General features: G+C 30.9%; 1 protein-coding gene and 1 long non-coding RNA gene across 8 annotated transcripts; one reads left to right on the forward strand and one right to left on the reverse strand.

Moving 5' to 3' along the window:
• Positions 1-1,460: 1,460 nt before the first annotated feature.
• On the reverse strand, positions 1,461-20,316 carry LOC105150990 (uncharacterized). Of its 3 annotated transcripts, none has more exons than XR_015544262.1 (5): positions 20,082-20,316; positions 18,940-19,004; positions 17,741-17,889; positions 8,217-8,269; positions 1,461-8,030 (listed from the first exon to the last, which is right to left on the reverse strand). It is a non-coding gene; the product is annotated as an uncharacterized LOC105150990 (long non-coding RNA). The 3 variants fall into 3 exon arrangements; XR_846782.2 differs by having other exon boundaries at positions 8,217-8,292; XR_015544261.1 differs by lacking the exons at positions 1,461-8,030; positions 8,217-8,269 and adding an exon at positions 14,775-15,425 and having other exon boundaries at positions 20,082-20,315.
• Positions 20,317-20,886: 570 nt separating this feature from the next.
• Positions 20,887-27,509, forward strand: ClC-c (chloride channel protein 3). 5 transcript variants are annotated; one of them, XM_011064410.2, is made up of 11 exons: positions 20,887-21,163; positions 21,908-22,020; positions 22,349-22,520; positions 23,886-24,229; positions 24,330-24,491; positions 24,626-24,913; positions 25,107-25,289; positions 25,367-25,581; positions 25,766-26,326; positions 26,412-26,789; positions 26,861-27,509. In XM_011064410.2, the coding sequence occupies exons 2-11, from the start codon at positions 21,922-21,924 to the stop codon at positions 26,949-26,951; spliced, it is 2,493 nt and encodes an 830-aa protein (XP_011062712.1). In that variant the 5' UTR covers positions 20,887-21,163; positions 21,908-21,921; the 3' UTR covers positions 26,952-27,509. The 5 variants fall into 5 exon arrangements, with proteins under 5 accessions (XP_011062712.1, XP_011062711.1, XP_011062714.1 ...); XM_011064409.2 differs by having other exon boundaries at positions 20,889-21,163; positions 23,880-24,229; XM_011064412.2 differs by lacking the exon at positions 21,908-22,020 and having other exon boundaries at positions 20,891-21,163; positions 23,880-24,229.
• Positions 27,510-27,685: the final 176 nt, after the last annotated feature.

Consider the following 27,685-nt stretch of genomic DNA (forward strand, 5'->3'; position numbering starts at 1 on the left):
TTTTATACAAACAATTTGCTTATTTTTTAATGATTGCTCTAATAAAAATGTGATTACGAATGTGTATATTTAATTTTCTAACTGTTATTTTTAAAATCATTTTTAGATATTGGACATCCCGCCAATCCAGAAAATTATTTATTATTAATTTATATGTATATTTTTTATGATAAAATACATGCAGATATTATAACATTATATTTGACAAATTTTAATATTTGTCGATTTAGATAATTTTTGAAGTATTTCATATTCTTTTAATAATGTATCGTGATTATATGAATTTAATTAAAAATGTGTGGGTAGAAAAAATTCGAGATAAGTCGAATGGGTACCCTCATATTAGCGGGATAATTAAAATTTTTTAAGCATACAGAAAAAAGGAATTGTTAAATTTTATATAATAAATTTTTCAGTATGAATGTTCTTTAAAATCCTGTTATTATCGGGTTCGACTTATCTCGAACAGTTGGTACCCGAGAAACTTTTGTACCCATACATATAAAAAATTACAATAATGCATGTATTTTATTATTAAATATATTCTTTCGTAATCACTATTTCGTAAGGAAATTATTCTATTCTATTCATTTTTAATAAATGATGATTTTTAGTGATGGGTGGTTGAATATATTTTCTCACGAATTTTAATATTATATTAAAGAAGTGATGAAAATAGTAATTGCAATTGACATGCTACCAAAATTTAACTTTTTAACTATTTCATTACTATCGTAAGTGGTCTGAAAGATTCGGGATTTACAAAAATCTCCTCTTTTAATAAAACTGCTGGTGTTTGATGGAATACTTAATTTTTTTTTACAAATGGACATTGTGAATTTGACGTAGAAAATTCATTCTCCACTATGAAAATTGCTGTTCTTTATATCGGATACTAACTATAGCATATTAAAAGACGGAGGAACCTTGATTCGTTTACATTGGGATAAGTTATCTTGAACGCGATGAAAGTGCTGCCATAAATATATTGCTAAATGACTTTTTATCACAATATTAATAAGTTTTATTCCGCAAGTTAGTAATTAACAGTAAATACGATTGAATTGTTTCTTCCGCGTTTATTAATATTTCATTAACATTGGTTTAGAAAAATTTATGTTATCGACGTTTTCGTATAATCCTGTATTATTAAAATTTGTTAATTATGCTTCTATTATACTTCTATTATATCAAATTTATATTGTATTTTGTACACAGAGTTTAATAATTGTATATTGTATTATAAATAATAATTATTGTAATATTGAATTGTATAAAGTTACAATAAAGAATAATATTAAACAAATTGTGTAATATGATTGCTAATTATTGTATTGTATTTTGCTATTTATATTGCAATATAATTAGCGAAATATAATAAAATTAGACATAAAAATAAAAAAATACATTAAAAATATATTCACCTGCAAAAACCGGCTACTAAATTTATTAATGACTCGTTTTTTTTTTTACGGGTGAATATATTTACTAAGAAAAGAAAAGAGGACCGCCGATAAAATCGGCGGGGGTGGTGGAGGGCCTCTTCAGGTTGATTTGTTTTTATTTATTTAAATTTTCTTTGCAATTTTAAATTAAATATAATTTGCCTTATACAATTACAAGAATTCCAACTTTATTCAACGGCTTGCAAATATATTTAGTAAAAACAAAGCAACCTTTTGAATACTATCAAAGATTTGTATTAAAATTTGTATTTTAATACAAAATGATTAGTGAAATAAGGTAAAATATTAGAAATAAAAATGTAGAATAATATAAACATAAAAAAACAAATATATAAATACTCGCAAAAAAGATCGTTATAATTTATAGTTTAATTATTGAAATTGCTGAAATAAATATGTCAAATTAATAGAAATATCAATTTCAGCGATTTATTTTGCATCAGAAAAAAATTTTGTTGTTTGACATCCACTTCTTTAAAAGAGAATTGTGCGCGGTAACATTTAGCGATTACAGATTTTTTTTACAGGTTTATTATAGGTTTTTGGGCCGTCGAATCCTCTCTCAGGTTTTTCTCTCATATGAAATAAATGGGCAAGTTCAAAACGGCAAAGTGGGCATTCTTGCTGAGCGAATGAGCATGATTAGTTCTTACCTGTAGATCAACCAATCATTTAATTGTTTGGCAAGCAAACCTAACTGCTTTGCCGACTTGAACTCACTTAAACTTAATTTGTTAAAATTCTTTCTTTTTATTTTTTTTACTTTTAATACAATATACTATGCAAGATATATTACAATTTACATTAAATTACTTATTTTTCAGATAATCTGACAAAAATAAGATTGCTTGTAGAGGCCCTCCACCACCCCCGCCGATTCTAATCGGCGGTCCTCTTTGTACTATAAGGACAGAAATAATTAATAACATTGCTTGTAAACATCGTTACAATTACTTGTTTGTAATAATGATTTGGTAATAACGTTAAAATTTTTTATAACGGTAACTAAGACTGAAGTTGGGAAAATCACTTTTGAAAAGTAATTTGTTATCATTATGAGTTATTTATTGCAAAAGGTACATAATTCGTTATTTTATTAGTAAAAAGGTAAGAAGTAACGCGTTACTAATACGTTACTCGCTATGACTAAAATGACTAAAATGTAATGAATTATTTTTTCAATAAATAACGAATTACTTTTCAAAAATGGCTTTCTCAATCCTGACGCTAGTTATCTTTTTAAAAAATTGCAATGTTATTACTAAATGTTATTATTATAAAAAATAACAGTAACGCAAGTAACGCATTTCCATTCCTACTTTGGATACGTATCTTTTTCATTTTTTAATTTAACATTTTTCATTCATACAATTTCTTTTATATCATAATATACTTTCTTTTATATCAAAATACAATGCATTCCACATAATATAAGTTATAATTTAAAAATATTATAATTAGGTGTTGGAATTAATTCGTAGCGTTTTACAAGTGATGGGAAGTACTTTCATTAATGTATTTTTTAATGCTCATGTGAAATAAATAACATTCTTTCATTAAAAAACGCTACGAATTAATTCCAACACCTAATATAATTAAAAAAATAAAATTATAAATATATAGTTCAGTAAAATATAAAATTACAAATATATAATAGTTAAGCCTTTATAAAACTACTCCGCATTTACCGAATATCATTGTAGTGCATTATTATGTATCCTATAAGATTTCACAATTTCCTTTACAAATGAAATAATATTTTTAATTAATTTAAATTAATTTAAATTCAAATTTTATTCGATAAAAACAGATCAATCTTGTGGAAGCCCTCCACCACCCCCGCCGATTTCGACGGTCCTCCTTTTATGATACATTGGCGGCGTTCAGCAAAGAAAGCAGCATTGCAACTGTTGTAAAATTCTTCAATATGATTGATTTACTCATTTATGGATTCATAAAGAATCAAAAGCAAGAACCAATTGTATTGAAGAATTTTACAGTTGCAAAACTGCTTTCTCTGCTGAATGCAACTATTGTTTCACATTTTTATTAATTACATTATTTTATATATAATTACATATAATTTATTTGATATCAAAATACAATGTATAATAATAACAATTAATAAAATATACTTCAGACTAGGAAAACTATAAAATATTAGGTGTTGGAATTAATTCGTAGCGTTTTACAAGTGATGGGAAGTACTTTCATTAATGTATTTTTTAATGCTCATGTGAAATAAATAACATTCTTTCATTAAAAACGCTACGAATTAATTCCAACACCTAATATAAAATTACATATACAATACATAATAGTTCAATCACATTTTATAAGACTATTCTGCTTTTATCGAATATCATTGCGGTTGTTATGCATTTTATCTAAACTATATTTTATAATTTCTTTTATAAATCTTTTATAAAGTAATATCTAAATTAAAATTTCATCCGATAAAACCGGACTAACTCTGTAGAAGCCCTCCATCATCCCCGCCAATTGCGACCGGCAGTCCTCTTTTCTTTAGTTCTAAAACAATAGGTACAGTAGGCCTCTTATAAAAATTGTCCAATCATAGTCGAATATTCTTTTCACAATCGACTATGATTGATCAATTTCTCAAGGCTTATTGCATCTATTCAGAATTTATGTTTTAGGATTTATACGTTATACTATAAAATAAAGTTTAAAAACTCGGAATAACTAACACAAATTTTAACAATGCCCAAACAATGCGCATATATCCAAATCTAAACATAAAAAATCTTAAAAACATCCTAATTTTGAATATACTTGCTTTCTTAGGCATTTTTCAAAATTTGAGTAAATGATATCTCGACTAGATTAAAATTATCCCATTTCGCGATACATTTTTGTTATTTACATTATATATTCTATATACAATTTCTTTTACATTATATAAATACACAATACAAAAGAATTACATTATAAAATTGAAAATATAGTATAATGTGCAATAAGAATACATGTAAAATTTCTTTACATGTAAAATTACATACGAAACGTTCGGTATGCGTCTAATAACACAATTTTGTTGTATACATGTCGATATAATGTGAAATATGTGGATATGATCGACAAATGTGCCTTATTACGTAACGTTTCTTATATTAATTGAATAGCAATTACAAAGTTTATTTTGCTTTGTTTAATTTATACAAGCAACCAAAAGGTTATTAATAAATTTATAATATAATAACTACATTTTCATAAGATTCAAACAAAATAGCACGCAAAAAATAAGCAAAGCTTTAATGCATAACGATGATCAAATAAAAAAATATACAACAAATAAAATAATTTCATCATTTCTAGTATACACAATTTTTATTCCATTGCAACGTAAGTTAATTATTATTACTCGTATAATTATTATTTTTCTACATGATAACACATATCAAAAAATATTTGCATCTATTTTAATAATATAATCAAAGCAAAGCAATATATTTTACCAAATCAAGCAATATATTTAATCGCGTGTATAAATTCTACGTTTACTTTACTTTATCAAAGTTTTACTTTATCAAAAATCGCGTTATTACTGCATTTAATAGAAGATAACCGACAACAATTCAATCAAATCAAGTCCCTCAGACGAGTGGCTCGTTAAGTTATCCGACAGAGAGAAGAATGATCTATATATATGCTCGAGAACGAGCTGTGCTCTACTTCTATCGAGTTTCACGAGATTAAGCCGCAAAAGGAAGTTAAGTGATCCGTTGAATACCAAGGACTCCACCGTAGGAGAAAACAAAACCTCAAATTTCCGGAATACTCCTGATAGCAGCTATTTCGATAGTGAGTTAACAACCGTAACCTTTTTCCAAATCTTTGCATAATGCAAGTATAATGGAACTTCCAATTTATTTTATTTTGATGATAATTTAATCGATATTCATCAGTTTTTTTATATGAGATCAAGATTCGCGCGAGAAAATAGGTATATTCTTCCATTATCAAATACATTTTTTTTATTACAATACCAAAAACATGAATAGAATGTTTTCATCGAAAAGGTTACAAATAATTATATTTCGAAATAATAAAATACATACTTTAATATAATTTATTAAATGTGTGAGCACAAAATTTCTCAGGTACCGACTGCTCGAGACGAATCGAACCGATAACAATAAGACTTCAATTAATTTCATAATCAAATATTTAGTAAAATAAGATTTACGTTATTTTATACCTTTCTATAACATTTCAACAAATAATTAAATAGGCTTATCTAAATATTAAATGTAACATTTAAATAATTAAAAATTATCAAAGTTTTACTGATATTGGGGTACCCAATCGATTCGTCTCGAATTTATTAAGTATCCACACATTTTTAATTATGTTCATTGTATCGTTATAATAATCTATTCAAATAAATATAAATCTTTTTGAAAAAATTTATCAAGTGAATAAGAACTAAAAATTCCTTACATAATATATACACGATATGTACACTATGTATGTATTTTATTATATAAAGCAACCTAAAATATTTAAAAATTAATTAATGTTCTGAAATATGTAAAAATTAATTAATATTCTGGAACAGAAGGATGTCCAGCGCCTGAAAAAATTTCTTAAAAAAGCTAAAAATTAAAATAAAAAAATATATTCATTTATAACCATATTTTTTTCTCAAAAAAAATTGCGAGAAGCGACCAAACTGGTGATTTTAATTTATTTAATGTAATCCATTCTTTTCTATAACAAATGCTATCCATGTTCAATTCGCTAAGTCTTTTTATTGTCAAAGCAGCATTAATATTAATTAATGGAAGAATATTTAAAAAAAACAATAAACTCTTCTCTTAAAAGGACAAATTATTTAATTGATTTCGCGATTCAAAAACGATTTAAACGCGATAAAAAACATTAATTAACTACGTTATTACTGTTCTCAACTTGCTAAAATCACAATTCCGAGGATTGTAAAAAAAAAACCAAGATTAATTTTAACCCTGTAACGGAAATCTTCAGAATCATCGGGGCACTGAACTAGAAGTTTCAGATAAGTCCCACGGAAAATAACGAAAAGTGTCTTGCCACGTTAAAAATCACTACGACTTTTTGTCAGTACAAACCACGAAATTTACTAATGTCCATTTGACGCAAGAGACAGCAATAAAGCTGCACTATCGAGACAGCAATTGCATCTATAAACGTGAAATAATGATGTTTTCATAATTTTTAACCGATTTAACATATTTCATATAGAACAAAATTTAAGAATTTGTTTAATAAACATTTAATTACTTTTTGAATACGTCGCTTTTTCATCGTAAGAGCGAGATAAAATATGAAATAAAGCGGACAAATATTGTAAATACATATCATAATCATGGTTTAAACAAATGTAATTATGTCTTATAATAAACATACTACAAAAACTATAACTATTAATACGGAATTTTGAATAAAGTACCGAATTTATTAACAATTTTTTGGTATAGAAAAATTTTTTTAAAGACTTCTCAAAACGAATGTTTATCAAATATATTCCGTCTTATCGAACGCATTCGATTACAATAATTAACATTATTTATAATTATTATTCATCAGTGTCATAAATTACAATAACAATACATAGTAATTACAATACGTAATATTTACACATAATATACAATAATATATAATTATTATTACATAAATTAGAAATATACATATATAACATAGTATTTACAATAATGTCCCAGGAAAAAATATTATATATATAATTATATAAAAATATATATAATCATATATAATTTTACATGTAAATTTATATATATTCAAATATATATTTATGTTTATAAAATTATATATAATTATATAGAATTATATTAGGTGTTGGAATTAATTCGTAGCGTTTTTAATGAAAGAATGTTATTTATTTCACATGAGCATTAAAAAATACATTAATGAAAGTACTTCCCATCACTTGTAAAACGCTACGAATTAATTCCAACACCTAATAAAATACATAAAATATGTCTATTTATATACAAATATATAAAATTATACATAATTTTAATAATATATAAAATATTTTTTCCCGGGGTCTCTAAAAATTCCTTTAAAATTAAAACATAGTTTTTAATTGGTATTATTATAAATATAACAATAATAAATAATAATAATAATTATTTCTATTATTATTATATTTAAAATAATATAAAATTATTTAATATTTAAGATAAAAATAATAATAATAAATATATTATCATATTTATTACTATTATATTTAAATTATTATTTTGTCTATACATATACCTACAATCTTTTCAACATTATAAAATTATTATGTCCACCTGTCCCTAGTCTCTACCTAAACATATTCCTACCTATATGTATTTCTACCTATCTATCAGTATCTTTACCTACCCATAGTCCAATCTACATTCCTATTTGTCTAATTTTTCTCTATCTATTTTCCTATACATATATTTTAACTTAATGAAATAAATCTTTAATTAAAACCGACATGCGACTTATTAATTCTCTGTTGGTTAATTCAGCAGGATACTTGAAAGGATACTTATCCGAGTGAGACATCTGAGAAGAATTGCAGTTTCAATACGAGCTCGTTAGAATTTAAGTAAGATATTTTCAATCTCGTACATATATGACAAAATAGGAGAAAATGTACATGAAAAAAATAGAAAAAAATTAAGCAAATGAACTACTCTTCATGTAATGTACATTACCTTATACATCACGTGATCAATATTGTCCACTTACCTTATTCTTTGTATCGTATTCCTTCTTCTTTCTTCAGATCAGATTGAAATTATCTTGAGTAAATGATTAAATCTGGCTGTAGTTTGATTGCATTTTGATCAGAAATCAATATGAAAAAGAAAAAATCCTCCTCTAGCCGATTTGATCATTGTTAACAATATTACATTTGATTGAAATTAAACACGCAAGTCGATATTGAAAAATGTAAGACAAAGAGAAATTAATTTTAAAAAATTAAAAGTTGCACAAAAGTTGCACAAAATTTCTCCGTGACATTATATTAATTTGGAATTATATTTAAGTCTAGAAAAAATTTACTTATCGCATTATTCTTATATATATTTCATTTTGATCAATAGACTTTCTTCTATATATATATATATATATATATATATATATATATATATAAAATTAACAATATCTTTATATATATATGTATATTTATGTATATAAATATATATATATATAAATATATATAGAAGAAAGTCTATTGATCAAAATGAAATATATAAAATTAAAAAATTAATGAAATTAATAAAATTAATAAAATCTTAAGATAAAAAATCAATATATAGCAAAATAGTATAGAGAACATTTTTCGACGCATAATAAAACATGCACATCCATATCAAACTTTCAAAGTACATCAAATAAAATACATAAAATAAATGGCATGAGATCCCAAAGAAATAAATGTCTTGTGCTTCAATGTATAATGACTAATTATAAATTAATTATTATATGTAATATAATAATTATCACTGCATAGATAAATATAAATATTTACAAGTTTGAATATGTGATGCCATTCCTTATTTGATATTACTTTCACATAATATAGTATATTACTATTAAAATATGTATATTTTTTGTAAAACAAGTTATACCAAAAAAAATACTGAAACATTTTTAAATTGTATTTATGAATAACAAAAAAAAACCATTCAAATTTTCCATCAATTAGCATACAACAATATGGAGGTACATAAATAAAGAGAATGTTCACAAACACACTTAAAATGTCATTGACGTATCCAAATTCATTTACTATTAATTATTATGTGTGTGCGTGTACGTGTATAGCAACAAAGCTTATAAAGCTGTAAATAATTCAACAAAATATATTCAGCGAAAATAATTAATAAAATAATTAATCGATTATAAAGAAGGAAACATAGCAAAAATTATAAACAAAACAAAGAAATGGCAATACAAAAAGAAAATGCAGGTAAAAAAATTTAAATAGTATGAAACAAAAAAAATTTAATAGCAACAAAAAAATAATAATTTCTTAAATGTTAAAAAAATATAAATGAAGAAAATGTAGTAATAACAATTTCATAGTGAAACGTATTTTTACTGCATCGCTGAAAATCGAAAGTTTCTATGGCAACACAGAATTTAAACCAAATCTTGTTCAAAATCAGTCTGCTAGTAACAATGACTTCAACATAAATTAATGACGGCGATCATAAAAATACTATTAAAGATAAAACATTATTATAAAAAATAGGTTACCAGAAAACCAATCTAAAAGATTCTATGATCCTAATTCTGTAATAAATCTCTAATATCGCATTTCATACAGGAAAAAAATTATCAATTTGTTGAGAATTACTTGTCTTTACTGCAGTTTCTTTGTGGCACGTGTAAAACAAAAGTGCGGATTAAGCGACAAGAGTTGTAGAGATTTACTATCGACGCGGCAGATGCGGAACCGACAGTGAGATCGTTGCGAATACGGCCGGCTTCTCGTGTTACGTTTAACGCGCGTCTAACGTCGACGAGGCCTTCATAACCACAATACTTTGCGATCCACAGTAGTCTGTGTCACAACAAGTGCGCAAACGCTTGGCTGATAGACGCGACGTGAGGCAATCCACTTTCTGGGGCGGTATTGCCCACATCCCTCGTGCATTAATTGTGGTTAATTCGGCTTATCGGCTTGTTAGACGCTAGTCGTACGAGACAAGCTCGACGGACCGGTAAACGTGACGAGAATTGAGCACGTATTGCAACGATCTCACATATCGGACCGTATCTCGTATGTAAGCAAATTTCGATTTAAAACCGAAAAGAATACCCGAAAAAACGCAATGCCCCTTGCACGAACCGAAAAGAAGCTGCAACAGAAAAATTAAATGATTAGTGAAAATTTATAGAGAATTATTGAAAAGAAACAAATTAAAATAATTGAAACGAAGGAAATGCTAAAGGAGGGAAACTGTAAACATAACGTCCAAAGGAAGAAATTAAGAAGAGTTCTTCGAAAATGTTACAAATGTTTGTTCATTAGTATTAAATATTTGCTCTCATGTCATTTTTCCCCCTATTCTACAAATCGTCAATAATGTGCTTTGATTTCTCTATTGCAACTTTCCTCTCTAATTTCGTTAATGTAGTACGTTTCTCGTTCCGCGTATCTTGATTTCTTTTCTCAAAAAACCTCTTTAACGTCCCGGAAATCACTTTCTATCTCGGCTGTAGCTTCTTCATGGTACATGCAAGAGACAGTGCGAATTGCGCGAAGAAGTAATTTACTACGACCCACGCGGTGGACACGGGACCGACAGTGAGATCATTGCGAAAACGGCTGGCTTCTCGTGTTACGTTTAACGCGCGTCTAACGTCGACGAGGCCTTCATAACCACAATACTTTGCGATCCACAGTAGTCTGTGTCACAACAAGTGCGCAAACGCTTGGCTGATAGACGCGACGTGAGGCAATCCACTTTCTGGGGCGGTATTGCCCACATCCCTCGTGCATTAATTGTGGTTAATTCGGCTTATCGGCTTGTTAGACGCTAGTCGTACGAGACAAGCTCGACGGACCGGTAAACGTGACGAGAATTGAGCACGTATTGCAACGATCTCACATATCGGACCGTATCTCGTATGTAAGCAAATTTCGATTTAAAACCGAAAAGAATACCCGCAAAAACGCAATGCCCCTTGCACGAACCGAAAAGAAGCTGCAACAGAAAAATTAAATGATTAGTGAAAATTTATAGAGAATTATTGAAAAGAAACAAATTAAAATAATTGAAACGAAGGAAATGCTAAAGGAGGGAAACTGTAAACATAACGTCCAAAGGAAGAAATTAAGAAGAGTTCTTCGAAAATGTTACAAATGTTTGTTCATTAGTATTAAATATTTGCTCTCATGTCATTTTTCCCCCTATTCTACAAATCGTCAATAATGTGCTTTGATTTCTCTATTGCAACTTTCCTCTCTAATTTCGTTAATGTAGTACGTTTCTCGTTCCGCGTATCTTGATTTCTTTTCTCAAAAAACCTCTTTAACGTCCTGGAAATTACTTTCTATCTCGGCTGTAGCTTCTTCATGGTACATGCAAGAGACAGTGCGAATTGCGCGAAGAAGTAATTTACTACGACCCACGCGGTGGACACGGGACCGACAGTGAGATCATTGCGAAAACGGCTGGCTTCTCGTGTCACGTTTAACGCGCGTCTAACGTCGACGAGGCCTTCATAACCACAATACTTTGCGATCCACAGTAGTCTGTGTCACAACAAGTGCGCAAACGCTTGGCTGATAGACGCGACGTGAGGCAATCCACTTTCTGGGGCGGTATTGCCCACATCCCTCGTGCATTAATTGTGGTTAATTCGGCTTATCGGCTTGTTAGACGCTAGTCGTACGAGACAAGCTCGACGGACCGGTAAACGTGACGAGAATTGAGCACGTATTGCAACGATCTCACATATCGGACCGTATCTCGTATGTAAGCAAATTTCGATTTAAAACCGAAAAGAATACCCGAAAAAACGCAATGCCCCTTGCACGAACCGAAAAGAAGCTGCAACAGAAAAATTAAATGATTAGTGAAAATTTATAGAGAATTATTGAAAAGAAACAAATTAAAATAATTGAAACGAAGGAAATGCTAAAGGAGGGAAACTGTAAACATAACGTCCAAAGGAGAAATTAAGAAGAGTTCTTCGAAAATGTTACAAATGTTTGTTCATTAGTATTAAATATTTGCTCTCATGTCATTTTTCCCCCTATTCTACAAATCGTCAATAATGTGCTTTGATTTCTCTATTGCAACTTTCCTCTCTAATTTCGTTAATGTAGTACGTTTCTCGTTCCGCGTATCTTGATTTCTTTTCTCAAAAAACTCTTTAACGTCCTGGAAATTACTTTCTATCTCGGCTGTAGCTTCTTCATGGTACATGCAAGAGACAGTGCGAATTGCGCGAAGAAGTAATTTACTACGACCCACGCGGTGGACACGGGACCGACAGTGAGATCATTGCGAAAACGGCTGGCTTCTCGTGTCACGTTTAACGCGCGTCTAACGTCGACGAGGCCTTCATAACCACAATACTTTGCGATCCACAGTAGTCTGTGTCACAACAAGTGCGCAAACGCTTGGCTGATAGACGCGACGTGAGGCAATCCACTTTCTGGGGCGGTATTGCCCACATCCCTCGTGCATTAATTGTGGTTAATTCGGCTTATCGGCTTGTTAGACGCTAGTCGTACGAGACAAGCTCGACGGACCGGTAAACGTGACGAGAATTGAGCACGTATTGCAACGATCTCACATATCGGACCGTATCTCGTATGTAAGCAAATTTCGATTTAAAACCGAAAAGAATACCCGCAAAAACGCAATGCCCCTTGCACGAACCGAAAAGAAGCTGCAACAGAAAAATTAAATCATTAGTGAAAATTTATAGAGAATTATTGAAAAGAAACAAATTAAAATAATTGAAACGAAGGAAATGCTAAAGGAGGGAAACTGTAAACATAACGTCCAAAGGAAGAAATTAAGAAGAGTTCTTCGAAAATGTTACAAATGTTTGTTCATTAGTATTAAATATTTGCTCTCATGTCATTTTTCCCCCTATTCTACAAATCGTCAATAATGTGCTTTGATTTCTCTATTGCAACTTTCCTCTCTAATTTCGTTAATGTAGTACGTTTCTCGTTCCGCGTATCTTGATTTCTTTTCTCAAAAAACCTCTTTAACGTCCCGGAAATCACTTTCTATCTCGGCTGTAGCTTCTTCATGGTACATGCAAGAGACAGTGCGAATTGCGCGAAGAAGTAATTTACTACGACCCACGCGGTGGACACGGGACCGACAGTGAGATCATTGCGAAAACGGCTGGCTTCTCGTGTCACGTTTAACGCGCGTCTAACGTCGACGAGGCCTTCATAACCACAATACTTTGCGATCCACAGTAGTCTGTGTCACAACAAGTGCGCAAACGCTTGGCTGATAGACGCGACGTGAGGCAATCCACTTTCTGGGGCGGTATTGCCCACATCCCTCGTGCATTAATTGTGGTTAATTCGGCTTATCGGCTTGTTAGACGCTAGTCGTACGAGACAAGCTCGACGGACCGGTAAACGTGACGAGAATTGAGCACGTATTGCAACGATCTCACATATCGGACCGTATCTCGTATGTAAGCAAATTTCGATTTAAAACCGAAAAGAATACCCGCAAAAACGCAATGCCCCTTGCACGAACCGAAAAGAAGCTGCAACAGAAAAATTAAATCATTAGTGAAAATTTATAGAGAATTATTGAAAAGAAACAAATTAAAATAATTGAAACGAAGGAAATGCTAAAGGAGGGAAACTGTAAACATAACGTCCAAAGGAAGAAATTAAGAAGAGTTCTTCGAAAATGTTACAAATGTTTGTTCATTAGTATTAAATATTTGCTCTCATGTCATTTTTCCCCCTATTCTACAAATCGTCAATAATGTGCTTTGATTTCTCTATTGCAACTTTCCTCTCTAATTTCGTTAATGTAGTACGTTTCTCGTTCCGCGTATCTTGATTTCTTTTCTCAAAAAACTCTTTAACGTCCTGGAAATTACTTTCTATCTCGGCTGTAGCTTCTTCATGGTACATGCAAGAGACAGTGCGAATTGCGCGAAGAAGTAATTTACTACGACCCACGCGGTGGACACGGGACCGACAGTGAGATCATTGCGAAAACGGCTGGCTTCTCGTGTCACGTTTAACGCGCGTCTAACGTCGACGAGGCCTTCATAACCACAATACTTTGCGATCCACAGTAGTCTGTGTCACAACAAGTGCGCAAACGCTTGGCTGATAGACGCGACGTGAGGCAATCCACTTTCTGGGGCGGTATTGCCCACATCCCTCGTGCATTAATTGTGGTTAATTCGGCTTATCGGCTTGTTAGACGCTAGTCGTACGAGACAAGCTCGACGGACCGGTAAACGTGACGAGAATTGAGCACGTATTGCAACGATCTCACATATCGGACCGTATCTCGTATGTAAGCAAATTTCGATTTAAAACCGAAAAGAATACCCGCAAAAACGCAATGCCCCTTGCACGAACCGAAAAGAAGCTGCAACAGAAAAATTAAATTAGTGAAAATTTATAGAGAATTATTGAAAAGAAACAAATTAAAATAATTGAAACGAAGGAAATGCTAAAGGAGGGAAACTGTAAACATAACGTCCAAAGGAGAAATTAAGAAGAGTTCTTCGAAAATGTTACAAATGTTTGTTCATTAGTATTAAATATTTGCTCCCATGTCATTTTTCCCCCTATTCTACAAATCGTCAATAATGTGCTTTGATTTCTCTATTGCAACTTTCCTCTCTAATTTCGTTAATGTAGTACGTTTCTCGTTCCGCGTATCTTGATTTCTTTTCTCAAAAAACTCTTTAACGTCCCGGAAATCACTTTCTATCTCGGCTGTAGCTTCTTCATGGTACATGCAAGAGACAGTGCGAATTGCGCGAAGAAGTAATTTACTACGACCCACGCGGTGGACACGGGACCGACAGTGAGATCATTGCGAAAACGGCTGGCTTCTCGTGTTACGTTTAACGCGCGTCTAACGTCGACGAGGCCTTCATAACCACAATACTTTGCGATCCACAGTAGTCTGTGTCACAACAAGTGCGCAAACGCTTGGCTGATAGACGCGACGTGAGGCAATCCACTTTCTGGGGCGGTATTGCCCACATCCCTCGTGCATTAATTGTGGTTAATTCGGCTTATCGGCTTGTTAGACGCTAGTCGTACGAGACAAGCTCGACGGACCGGTAAACGTGACGAGAATTGAGCACGTATTGCAACGATCTCACATATCGGACCGTATCTCGTATGTAAGCAAATTTCGATTTAAAACCGAAAAGAATACCCGAAAAAACGCAATGCCCCTTGCACGAACCGAAAAGAAGCTGCAACAGAAAAATTAAATGATTAGTGAAAATTTATATAGAATTATTGAAAAGAAACAAATTAAAATAATTGAAACGAAGGAAATGCTAAAGGAGGGAAACTGTAAACATAACGTCCAAAGGAGAAATTAAGAAGAGTTCTTCGAAAATGTTACAAATGTTTGTTCATTAGTATTAAATATTTGCTCCCATGTCATTTTTCCCCCTATTCTACAAATCGTCAATAATGTGCTTTGATTTCTCTATTGCAACTTTCCTCTCTAATTTCGTTAATGTAGTACGTTTCTCGTTCCGCGTATCTTGATTTCTTTTCTCAAAAAACTCTTTAACGTCCCGGAAATCACTTTCTATCTCGGCTGTAGCTTCTTCATGGTACATGCAAGAGACAGTGCGAATTGCGCGAAGAAGTAATTTACTACGACCCACGCGGTGGACACGGGACCGACAGTGAGATCATTGCGAAAACGGCTGGCTTCTCGTGTTACGTTTAACGCGCGTCTAACGTCGACGAGGCCTTCATAACCACAATACTTTGCGATCCACAGTAGTCTGTGTCACAACAAGTGCGCAAACGCTTGGCTGATAGACGCGACGTGAGGCAATCCACTTTCTGGGGCGGTATTGCCCACATCCCTCGTGCATTAATTGTGGTTAATTCGGCTTATCGGCTTGTTAGACGCTAGTCGTATGAGACAAGCTCGACCGGTAAACGTAACGAGAATTGAGCACGTATTCCAATGATCTCACATATCGGGCTGTATCCCGTTTGTATTTAAATTCCGATTTAAACCCAGGATGAAATTCTGAAAAAAGGCAGTGTCCCTTGCGCGTACCATGAAAAATATGCAACAGAAGTATTAAATACAAAACGTCAAAGAAGATTATGGAAAGAAAAGAAATTAAAAGAGCTGAGACAATGAAAATATTACAGAAGGACAATTCAAAAAGGAATATATGAAGTTGTAACTAACAATTAGAAGGGTTTAATTAAGAAAGGACCTTTCAAAATACTTGAACGCTCGTTTTAAAATTTATGATCTATTCCAATGTATTTCCCTGCTTCTTTTTACCGTAACGCGTCAAAAAGTTATACTTATGATTAGTAATTAATTTGCTCGCGTGCCATAATATTATATATAAATTAACAGTACAATAACATCGATGTTACAATACTTATTATTATAATTATGATGTAACACACATATGTAACAGTTACTTTACAGCGTGATAATTTGGATAGAATAAGAAATTTTAAAATTGTAAAAAGATTGAAGTTGCATGGTATATTCAGGCAAATATACAGATCATATACTATTGGTGCAATAATAAATACACTTTGTGTATTTGATTGAATACACTCTGCGACTTCAATCTTTTACACAATTTCAAAATTTCCATTAACTTGTCCAAATTACTCCGCTGTACCCTATATTGTTAACTGTGAAGTTATATTATTGTTGTTATATTACTGTTTTTTTATTTATAATATGAAAAACTTTAAAAGTATGAAATAATTTATAAAAAATCATTGAAATCGCATGAAACAGATTGCGAGAGCTGCGATGAAGGGAATATTTCAAAAAGAGCAAATTAAAGAAGAAATGTTTGTAATGAAAATTAAGGGAAGCCTTTCAAAGATACATTAAGTATGTGCTAAGCCTTCAATATCGAATAGAAATATTTTGTACATATTTATTTGAATTTATTCAGCAATGTGAAAAAATGTTTATATTTGTCCTGAATGAATAGGCATTATATCGGATATATCTGATTTGATAATCTAAATGAAAAATCTATTTATTATTTTCATATTCCATATTGCATGTCTAGTTTAGGATGAATATAAAAAGTTTTTAAGTTGATGATTAGTATATCCATAATGGATACTTCTTTTTGATGTGAAAGAATAATGACAAGCACACATTATTGGCAAGGATAATATGTGTTCCTTATTTTTCTTTTATATTTCTCCTATTTTTATTTTTATATCACCATTTCTCTTTTCCCGAATTTATTTATTTTTCGGAATGCGTATCTTTTTATTTGTATTGTCAAATCATGTAATGAGCTGAATTCGTGAATAAGTGTGATTTAAGAAATACTTTTTACACGCACAAAATTCTTTAATCACTTTTCAATTAAATATCTATTGAAATAGTTGTTCTTACCGTTCAAAAAATATCTTCATGAAAATTAACTTTTTCAGTGTTTCAGATAATTGTTTTCTCTAATTATTATTTTTAAATCAAAATAAAATAATCCGAATAAACGGGAAGGGGAGGCTAATTTTATTGTAAGTAAACTATAATGCTTACCGCGAAGTTGCTTCACTGCAATTGATGCCTTTGTTTCCTCCTCTTTTCAAATTTTTTTCTTTACCTCCTCAAGTTATCAGATCCTTATTAGGTTGCACTCATACGATACGCAATAATGGAATTGTATTATCTCTGTACAACATTATAATCTGTAACACATACAAATATATTCAAATGAAAATGTCTAAAATAAATATGTTGAAGAATAATTTTATTGAAGTTTACGTACACAAGTAATCTTATTTATGATTTGAAATCAATCTTTTTAATATAAAATTTAATTAAAAAATAAATCTTATATTAATTATAAATATCTTAAATATTTATATATATTTATTCATAACTAAATATTTTACTAAACATTTAAAAAATATAGTATAAAATATTTTATTTATTTGAGATATATTTTATACAGTATTAATTATAAATATCTTAAATATTTATATATATTTGTTCAAAACTATAAATATTTTACTAAATATTTAAAAAATCTTAAAATATAGTATAAAATATTTTATTTATTTGAGATAGTATATTACATGCAATACGGAATTATATTACATAAATCTAAAATGCTGTAGTACGCATATAAATAATTACTTTCACCAATTCATTACTCCAATAGTAAATAATAAAATTAATTATGAAATGCTCATTTCGCGATCTTTCACGCCGTCATCGTCCCAGTTTTAATTTCATTTGTTCTTTAATTGCTATTTCTTCATGTTACATCTGTTTGCAAAAACTAATAAATTATTAATTACAATTAATTGCGATTACAATTAATAACTAGAAGTATAATCGCGCGACTTTATCATACTTTATTTAACAGGCTCGGTGTTAATCACACTTAACGCATATTTAACATGTTACGATAGTGGAAAAATCAGAGTATACGAAATTATGGCACGTTTGATACCCGCGATATTTTATAAATAAAATGAGAACGCAATGAATTGCATTTAATTGTAAAAAAAATAAAAGGGCTCGTTCTCTGCGCGATCAATTTCACGCTAAAAACTATGTGACACAATGATAACGCGTCTCCGCGATGATGCTAAATGTTTTAATTTCCAATCGAACAAGTACTGCGAAATGCGTGTTCGATCGAATTATCAGCGTATTATTATCGAAATCTATTATGCAATATTTCAGTGAAAAAATAAAGAAGTTAATAAATAAATGCAAACTTTACCTACCTATTAAATGACTAACGACGCTACCTCATCCTGAGCGGAGTCAATCTGTCCTGAGTTGTCGCGTCCTGTAAATGAAATGTGAACGCGTTAGGATAATGAAAAAGCTTCGTTTCCTGCGCAGATCGCGAACAACTTCACGTGCCAAAAGTGACGCGGAGCGAACGCTACGCGTTCCACTCTTAACTTCGCGTTTATACATTTTCCGCATTTCGAGCATAAATAGTATACGCGCATTACATTGTAATAGAATAGGCATATTGGCTATGTTTACACCATGCATTTAGGCCGCGACTTATACAATAGGTGTCCTTATTTATCCTGTAGATTAAACAAAGACCTATCGTAAACGTAGTTACGACTATAGATATACTGGCTATAACTAGATATTCACGACATTTGTAATAAGTTATTTTGTCAATCATTCACGCAATACACCTTCAGTCGGATAAATATCGAAATACACGATTTAATAATTATTAGTAATATATAAGCGCCAAATTAATGTTTCGCGTCAGTTAAATATTGCAAGTGAGGAAAGTACAATGATAATATAAGTTTTTTACCAATTAAACGCCATGCCAAAAGTATTTTTTGCAATACTCGTTCCGTAGAATCAAAAGCAGTATGCCGCGTTAACTTTGATGAAGCATAAAGTTGACCGCACGCAAAAAAACGACGCCACTTCGCCATCTTAATGAAATCGCGGCGGACATGGATCAACATCGACGGACGAGACGCGATTGTCACTTGTCACTCGTCTTGTCCATCCCATGTCTGTAGCGATCTCATTAAGATGGCGAAGCGGCGTCGTTTTTTCGCGCGCGGTCAACTTCATGCATCATCAAAATTAACGAAGCGTACTACTTTTGATTCGACTGAACGAATATATTGCGAAAAATACTTTCAACCGAACAATCAGTGTGCTAGTCCTACATTACGATATTTAAAATGTTATAGAAAATTCACGCTCGTGAAAACAACGGTATTAATAATTGCATACATATATTAACAACATTAAATATCTTATTTAATACGTAAGACATTTCAAAACTGTTCAAAAACTAAAAGCGATCCCGCGAATGGTTCTTAAACATTTCTTGCGTCGCGTGAAAATATCAATAATTTAACAATACTTATGTTACCTTGTTAGTGTAATTCGAACGCGCGATCCTTTCGAGCCGTTTTCCGTCGTTTTATTATTCTCTGGAAACAGGAACTAGGATATTTCTGGAGATCAGGATACTTCTCAAGGAAAGGTCCATGATGACTTGAAGCCAGAGGTGCGAACTATTTCAACGTTATACTACAGGACGCAAGCCTATCCGCTGGTCGAGTCGCAAAAGCGCAAGAGCGCCGATTACACGGTATTTATAGGAGCCTTGGAACCTCGAACCCCACCACTCTCAAGCCAACCAATGAGCGCGGGTTTCGCTGCAAGCGCTAGATGCGAGCGCTCATTGGTTCGCGCTAGCTTTCCAGATAAGATATATAAACGCTACGCGCAAAAAATTTCAGTCTTTTTCGGAATTTGAGATCGTGCGTTTCGCGAGGAAGACAGAGAATCTTGTACGTATTCGTAATGCGCTTTTACGATATTAGCACATATTTATCTTTGAAAGCGCATTCTGAATACGGAAATTATATTCTTTCTGAAAATAAAAAAGCAATTAGACTAAAGGATGACTATCGAAGAGATTGTATGAAAGAAAAATTGATCTTATAAAATAATAAAATAATTATAATTTATACAATATTATACTTTTTAAAGCAATCTAACGCATATAATTTAACACTACAGTTTAGTACGGACTCGCTCCACATTTATTTGCGATACCGTGATTTTATCATTAATACGTAATTATGTAGTTCCTAAATCGAAAATATATGTATTGGCGCTAATGTACGGACGATCCTACGTAAAATGTCAGGATGGCCCTTCTCGAGACTGTCCAGTTTCTCTCTGCTATTGTCCAATTGAATTCGCTATTAGCCTCCTAGTGAACGACTGTAGAACTGAAATGAGCTCGCTTTCTATTCTGCCTTGTTACCTTTTGATTCCGCTCTGCAAGAACTGCAAGGAGGTCTACGTGATAGTGGAGTACTGATTCGACGAAGTTCTTATTGTCATTGAACTGTCAAATTAATCTTATACAATCTAATCTAAAACATGGCATAATGATTGGTGTTTGTAGATAAAACACGAGGACGTTTTTCCTTAAAAATGGTAAGTTCTCGAACATTCCGATGTGCATGAAGTAATTTGGGGAGGTAACCTCATCTCTCCTGAGGAATGAAACATCATGTAAAGAAGAAGCTTCGAAGTAAACTCGAAATACGCAGTTTTGAATATGACTAATGTCGTTAGCATATTTTTCCGTACTTGATTCATTCACAAGAAAAAATTCGTTACGTGCACGCTTTATAAGGGGAGAAAAAGTTATCATATGGTGTTCCAAGTGCATGGTACTGTGTTTTATGCGTTTTTTTATATTCATTTCGAAAGCTGTTTCTAGGAATTTCTCAGTTTCTAATATCATTTTGGCATGGTGTAATTGATGTTTTTTTTAACAAATCTTTTCTTTTTAAACAAGAAGATGCAAATCACAAAGACAATATTTGACATAATTTGAGAAAAAACGTTATTCCTCTTACGTCAAATTGATGAGCTATACAAAATTTATCACAGCGTATGGCACACTGGTAGAATCTATAATGAATAAAATATCTGTAATTCTTTGTACCATGAATATATTATTCAAATTATATTACATAGCATCCATTCGAAGGATTAAAGAGGATTATGGAAAAGCCGATTAAGCCACATATTAATGACGTGCTTGTATAGAATATTTAGTACTGTATATGACATTGTGGCTTTCGCTTTCTCTCTGTCATGTAGAATCTTGATAACGAATCTTTACATTCCATTTTGAGACGGCAAAGTAATATTTTACTTGTGTAAAATTAGATTATCATGATGCCATGGAGAGGTTTCCACTGAAAGGTACAGCATCTTTGAATTCGGCAATTCCTCATTCAAATGCAAATGCCGTTACAACATATCATTCAGTTGATGCAAAGGTATGCTGTTAGTTTCAATCTGCATCTTCTTGCCTTACGTATTATACATTTTTGCACTTAGATTAATATATTTTTGTAAAATGTATAATCTTTATTTCCTTAATGGTCTCATATACTATGTTTCTTATGTTTCTTATGTGTATTAATATTTCGTATGTGTACTTGCATATACTAAAATTTGTCAGGAATTAGAAAATTATGTATTTTATCTTTATTAATATAAATGTGGTTTAATGTATCTTTATTTTGCACTAAAATGACTGATCTCTAAGCTATAGCTAAATTATAAAAGTAGATAATATTAAGCATGTAAATCTTATATTTTCAGAATATAAAGTATGGTGATATTACAGAGGATGTACGACTACGAACTGGAACTATAAGACGCGAAACAAATCTAAGTAGTGACGACGACATGTTGGATATCAATCATCACACATCTCATTCGGATAATAACGTGTTATCAGATTGCGTCCGCATTGATGATGCATCTTCCCATCGTAAGTCATTTAAGTTATTTCGCCTGATTTCATGCATGTATTATCTGGTTCCATAAATAATGTTACGTACAGCTTTTATTTATTTTTAGTGAGCATTATAAAGAAATATAGAAGAAATTTTATTAAGTTAAACGTAAATCCATTTGTATAACTTTGAAATTTAGTAATCTCATATCTATTGGTATCTAATTTGAATCCTAGCTTGAAATATCATCATAAATTATCCCTTCCTGCTGAAGAAAATTCTTGAAACATCTGTTCAACTTATCTGTTTGTCTGCTCATCTGATTCGAAGTTTATCCTGAGTGATACTGGTTTAATAATTGCACCAAATTTATTTGCACTTGTGACAAAATGTGTAAGTTAACATAAATAATTGCCAGTCTAATGTCAACTTAATTAATTTAAAGAAAGACAAAACTGTAGATAGATATAACTTTAAAAGACAAATTAATATATCGATCTTAAACCTATATATCCAAATAAAATTTTTTTCAAGCTAATAAAGTATTTATACTGTTATTATTAGTAATTCGTAGCGTTTTACAAGTGATGGGAAGTACTTTCATTAATGTATTTTTTAATGCTCATGTGAAATAAATAACATTCTTTCATTAAAAAACGCTACGAATTAATTCCAACACCTAATAATAATGGAGTTTTATATTCTTAAATGCTTAAATCTATTATGATTTTAAATCCCTTCAATAGACTACTAATATATGTTTATGTGTGCTTTCTAAATTCTAATAACGTATAATTAAAATAAAAAATATATTATTAATTATATAGAAATATTTTCAAAAACTTATTCAATACTTTAAAGATATTTTTTATAGATTATTTTACAACTTATTAATAAAAATAAAAAAATATATGTATGTTGTAAATATTTATATGTATTCCTACATATGTGTGAAATTTGCTTTGTCATACTTGTAACAATAATTAATGTGTATACATGTATAAATAAGTATAAGTTAAAACACTAAAGTTTAAGTATATACACTGAAAAAGATAAATATTGAAATAATGTGCTAAAATGTGTTTTTTTTTTTCGTTTTGTTTTAAAATCTTCGATATATTATACGTAATATATATATCGAATTTTGTAAATAAATTGAAAGTTGTTATAAAAGAAAACGATACAGAGTGTTCTGATTATTATATTTATTATTACTAATTGTAAGAAAAATATTTGCTAGTTTCTGTCTTACATATACACAATATTCTTTTGTCTATGTGATTATTAAATTTTTTATACATATACAGTAATGATTAAAAATGCAATTCTCAAAAATTGTATCAAAAGCATTACATAATAATTTACTATTATTATGAAATTTTAAAATTTATTAGTTTCAGTTGACTCTGATGACATACCTGGTATTGGACAGTATGATGATTTTCATACTATCGATTGGCAACGGGATATCGCACGAGATCGAATGCGGCATCGTTATATCGTGAAAAAGAAGCACGATTCTATCTGGGGTTTGATAAAAGGAGCTCATGACGCATGGTCGGGATGGCTATGCGTTTTACTAGTCGGACTTTTTACGGGAGTGGCGGCTGGTGTTATAGATATTGGCGCTTCCTGGATGACAGATCTTAAATTCGGTATCTGTCCACAAGCTTTCTGGTTAAATAAAGAGCAATGTTGTTGGAGCTATAATGAGACTACGTTTGATGGTGGAAACTGCACACAGGTAAATATATGACTTTAATTTTATGACTCACAAATTTATTATACTTCCGAAGACTATGTTTTTTCTCAATACAATTAATAATATAATATCTTTTTCGCAGTGGTTGACGTGGCCCGAAGTATTATATCAGGCAAAAGAAGGAGCAGGGCCTTATACAATATCATATTTATTTTATGCAGCATGGGCGCTTCTGTTTGCAGCACTTTCTGCATCTCTAGTGCGAATGTTTGCTCCGTATGCTTGTGGCTCTGGAATACCTGAAGTAAATTTATCAAGTTTTGCTCTTTTTTAGAAATATTATAAATATATTGTATGATTCGATAATATGATATGATAAGCATATAAATCCAATAAATATATTTTTTACATTTTATTCATATATGTATATTTTTTCAGATAAAAACAATTTTGAGTGGCTTTATTATCCGTGGATATCTCGGTAAATGGACACTGATTATTAAGTCAGTAGGTCTGATTCTTTCCGTATCAGCGGGTTTAAGTTTGGGAAAGGAAGGTCCCATGGTACACATTGCATGTTGTATAGGGAATATATTTTCTTATCTATTTCCAAAATATGGTAGGAATGAAGCGAAAAAGAGAGAAATTTTATCTGCTGCGGCCGCGGCAGGAGTTTCCGTCGCTTTTGGAGCTCCGATTGGCGGTGTTTTATTTAGCTTAGAAGAGGTATTATTTGGAGATTAAATATATTTCAAAGAGCAATATTTTGTTAAAGCTAAGAATATTCTAGCAAAATATATAGAATATTTTTTAATGTCTATATTTCTAATCAATTTAAAGTTCAAAAATGTTGAAAAAAAATATCCTAAATATGTAATCTATGTTTTGAAAAGCTGTACAAATTATGTATTTGTTTTAGGTCAGCTATTATTTTCCATTAAAAACTTTATGGCGATCGTTCTTCTGTGCTTTGATAGCTGCTTTTGTACTACGTTCCATAAATCCATTTGGAAATGAGCATTCAGTATTATTTTACGTAGAATATAATAAACCTTGGATATTTTTCGAATTGATTCCTTTCGTCATGCTTGGTATATTTGGAGTACGTAATTTTTATTTCATATTACATATTATTAAATTTATTAAAAGTATATATTTATAAAAACAAATTTTCGATAGGGAGTAATAGCAACATTATTTATCAAAGCAAATTTATTTTGGTGCCGATATCGTAAAACTTCCAAATTGGGACAATATCCTGTTACTGAAGTATTAATTGTAACAGTAGTAACAGCAGTAATTGGCTACCCCAATCCATATACAAGGATGAACACCAGTCAACTCATTTACCTATTATTTAGCCAATGCGGTGTATCAAACGCGGATATGTTATGGTTAGTAAATACGCTAAGATTTCACTATTTTATCTGAAGATATCATTTATAACTATAAATTACTAAAATATGCAAATTTAACAATTGCCTATAATTAATTTTTGTCAGCAGGTATAAAATCTATAAAACTATCATATATATTGAATATATTTAAATTATTCAAAAAATATTTTCTGTTCAACAGCGATTACAATAGAAACTTCACTGCTGTGAAATCTGCAATCGAGATTGCTGCAGCTGGTCCAGGAGTCTACAAAGCTATATGGCTACTTGTACTGGCACTGATATTAAAACTCATTATGACAATATTCACATTTGGCATGAAAGTTCCCTGCGGTTTGTTTATTCCTTCTCTCTGTCTGGGAGCGATAATGGGTCGTATTGTGGGAATAGGAATGGAGCAACTTGCTTATAATTATCCTCATATATGGATGTTCAGCGAGGAATGTTCTATGGGCGTTGACTGTATAACACCTGGACTGTACGCGATGGTCGGAGCTGCTGCTGTCCTTGGGGGTGTAACTAGAATGACGGTTTCTTTAGTCGTCATTATGTTTGAATTAACAGGCGGCGTACGATATATCGTTCCTTTAATGGCTGCCGCTATGGCGAGTAAATGGGTCGGCGATGCTCTCGGGAAACAAGGTATCTATGATGCTCACATTGGTTTAAACGGATATCCGTTTCTGGATAGCAAGGATGAATTTCAGCATACAACTCTGGCAGCAGATGTCATGCAACCCAAGTAAGCAAAAGATATACACGTATGCATATATTTTAAGATTTTGCATGCATGCATGCACACATGTGTATCTATTCTTAATTTTTAGGCGAAACGAAGCTCTTCATGTTCTTACTCAAGATTCGATGACAGTTGAAGATGTAGAGAATTTGCTTAAAGAAACGGAGCATAATGGTTTTCCTGTAATAGTCTCTAAAGAATCTCAATATCTCGTTGGTTTTGTTTTACGACGGGACCTCAACCTTGCCATCGCTAATGCTAAAAGAATGATCGAAGATATTAGCAGACAATCGTTAGTTATTTTTACTAACGGAAACAATATCCAAAGTCATTCGCCTCCGCCTTTGAAATTAAAAAAAATATTAGATATGGCCCCTATCACCATCACAGATCAAACTCCTATGGAAACTGTAGTGGATATGTTCCGAAAATTGGGATTACGGCAAACTCTAGTGACACACAATGGGTACATAAATCTCTTGTATTCAAATAATCTTTGAGTTTTTTTATAAACTAATATCGAGGTTTTTTTCTCAGGCGACTACTTGGTGTAATTACAAAGAAAGATGTTCTGAGGCATGTAAAGCAGCTCGACAATGAGGATCCAAATTCCGTTTTATTTAATTAAACTGCTGCAAATAGCCAATTTGAGATTATGAATTCGATGAAATAGCATAATAAAAAAAAATATATATATATATACAGATATATATATATATATATATATATATATATATATATATATATATATATACAAAGATAATTTATATGAATTTAATTAAAATGTATTTTATCTACTCCGTCAATCTATATCTTTCTGCACACTTAAATTATAACATCGTGTAACTATATAGAAGTAAGCGTGCAATAGATTTAGATAATTAAATTTGTATTTATCTTTATTTGAATGAAATAGGAAAATAATTTTTTTCTTTAAAATTTTACCGTATCTGGTCATACTGTGACTGGGATTATATTTTTTACATTATAGTCAATAATGGATTAAGTTGGCAATTTTTGATGTAAATAACTTACTATGTATACAATTTATAAAAAATGTAGTGAATTATTTATATCATAAATTATCAAAATCTGATTCATTATTGGCAATGGTATGAATATTGTTATGATATACAATTTTTGGAATTGTAATTGCATAAATACATGTTATATATGATATTTCTTATATTAATTATGTAAATTAATTATAGGTATATATTGTTTAACAATATGTATCTTATTACATCCTATATAAATGTATTTTTATTCTATATATTTATTTCGTGATTCTGCGTGATCGATCATTCATTTGCTATCATTTATCTTAATACATTTTTTTTATAAATATAGTTTTTAAATATT

The sequence above is a fragment of the Acromyrmex echinatior genome, chromosome 2, assembly GCF_024713525.1.
Source record: "Acromyrmex echinatior isolate Ae372 chromosome 2, ASM2471352v2, whole genome shotgun sequence".
NCBI lineage: Eukaryota > Metazoa > Arthropoda > Insecta > Hymenoptera > Formicidae > Acromyrmex > Acromyrmex echinatior.